This window comes from Perkinsus marinus, assembly GCF_000006405.1.
Source record: "Perkinsus marinus ATCC 50983 genomic scaffold scf_1104296935922, whole genome shotgun sequence".
NCBI classification, from domain to species: Eukaryota; Perkinsozoa; order Perkinsida; family Perkinsidae; genus Perkinsus; species Perkinsus marinus.
Window position 1 is genome coordinate 1 of NW_003214298.1, and position 990 is coordinate 990.

Below are 990 nucleotides of genomic sequence, written 5' to 3' on the forward strand. Positions count from 1 at the left end.
TTTGCGCCGGTGTTTGAGAAGGAAGAGGAATTAGCGCCAGCGAAACCGGAAGTGTTTTATGATGAGGAGCATGATGCTGCAGATGATAATGTAGTAGCCTTTCATGTGGAAGGTCGCCGGTTCGATCCTCGGTCGGTCAATTTTTCGCAATTGTTTTCAGGAGGATACCTCTTCCTCGTCGGATGAAGACAGCGACGATGATGATGAACATGAGGGAGCCGAGAAGGTGGTTGAAGGGGAGTCGGAAAAGAACAAAACCGCCATCGTAGTGAAACCGGAAATCAAAGAGGTACTTTCTAGGGTGGCATTCTAGACTGTTGATGTCGGAGTGGTAGGACGATATCAGCCGAATGAGCTATTTCGAATTGGCAAAGCAATTCGTGAGTAAGAAAGAGTTGCCCCCGGTGGACCACAGTAAGATCGAGTATTATCCTATCAAGAAGAACCTGTATAAGCAGGTGAGGTCTGTGATAGCCCTATGTGGCTCGACGTGGTCTTCAGGTTCGGGAGATTTCCAATATGCCGGAGCATGAGGTGGCGCAGCTACGACAGAGTAATGGGGATATCAGAGTTAGGGGGAAGCACGTAAGGAGGGGTATTCGGTGGTGGTGGTAATGGTAGTGCGACATCCTCTTTAGTGCCCTCGACCCATAAAGTCGTTCGCTATGGCAGGCTTGGACGTTCGAATTCTGCGTATGCTGGATAGGAAGGTGAGGCTTGAAGGAGGTCGTGGTTGAGTAGGTAGTTGATTGTCAGGGCATTACCACTCCTTTCCCCATCCAAATGCAGGCGATCCCTGCCCTACTGTGTGGCAGGGATGTGATAGCAATAGCCCCTACGGGCAGCGGGAAGACTCTAGCTTACCTCCTTCCTATGGTCCGGCATGTGATGGCGCAGGTAGCACGCTGAGTGTGGACGGGAGGGAGTTGTTGATGTTGTGGTCAGCCTCCGCTGTTTTTCAACGAGGGCCCGATTGGGTTGGTGATAGCC

The 990-nt window shown here is 51.3% G+C and overlaps 2 protein-coding genes across 2 annotated transcripts; both read left to right on the plus strand.

Moving 5' to 3' along the window:
* Nucleotides 1-160: 160 nt before the first annotated feature.
* Nucleotides 161-313, plus strand: Pmar_PMAR014348 (hypothetical protein; the record flags this gene model as incomplete). The annotated part of the gene is made up of 1 exon (XM_002783847.1): nt 161-313. A coding segment is annotated over one exon (153 nt), but the record flags the coding sequence as incomplete, so codon positions are not given.
* Nucleotides 314-350: 37 nt separating this feature from the next.
* Pmar_PMAR014349 (DEAD box ATP-dependent RNA helicase, putative) lies at nt 351-897 on the plus strand (the record flags this gene model as incomplete). The annotated part of the gene is made up of 4 exons (XM_002783848.1): nt 351-458; nt 502-585; nt 639-710; nt 757-897. Coding segments are annotated over 4 exons (405 nt in total), but the record flags the coding sequence as incomplete, so codon positions are not given.
* Nucleotides 898-990: the final 93 nt, after the last annotated feature.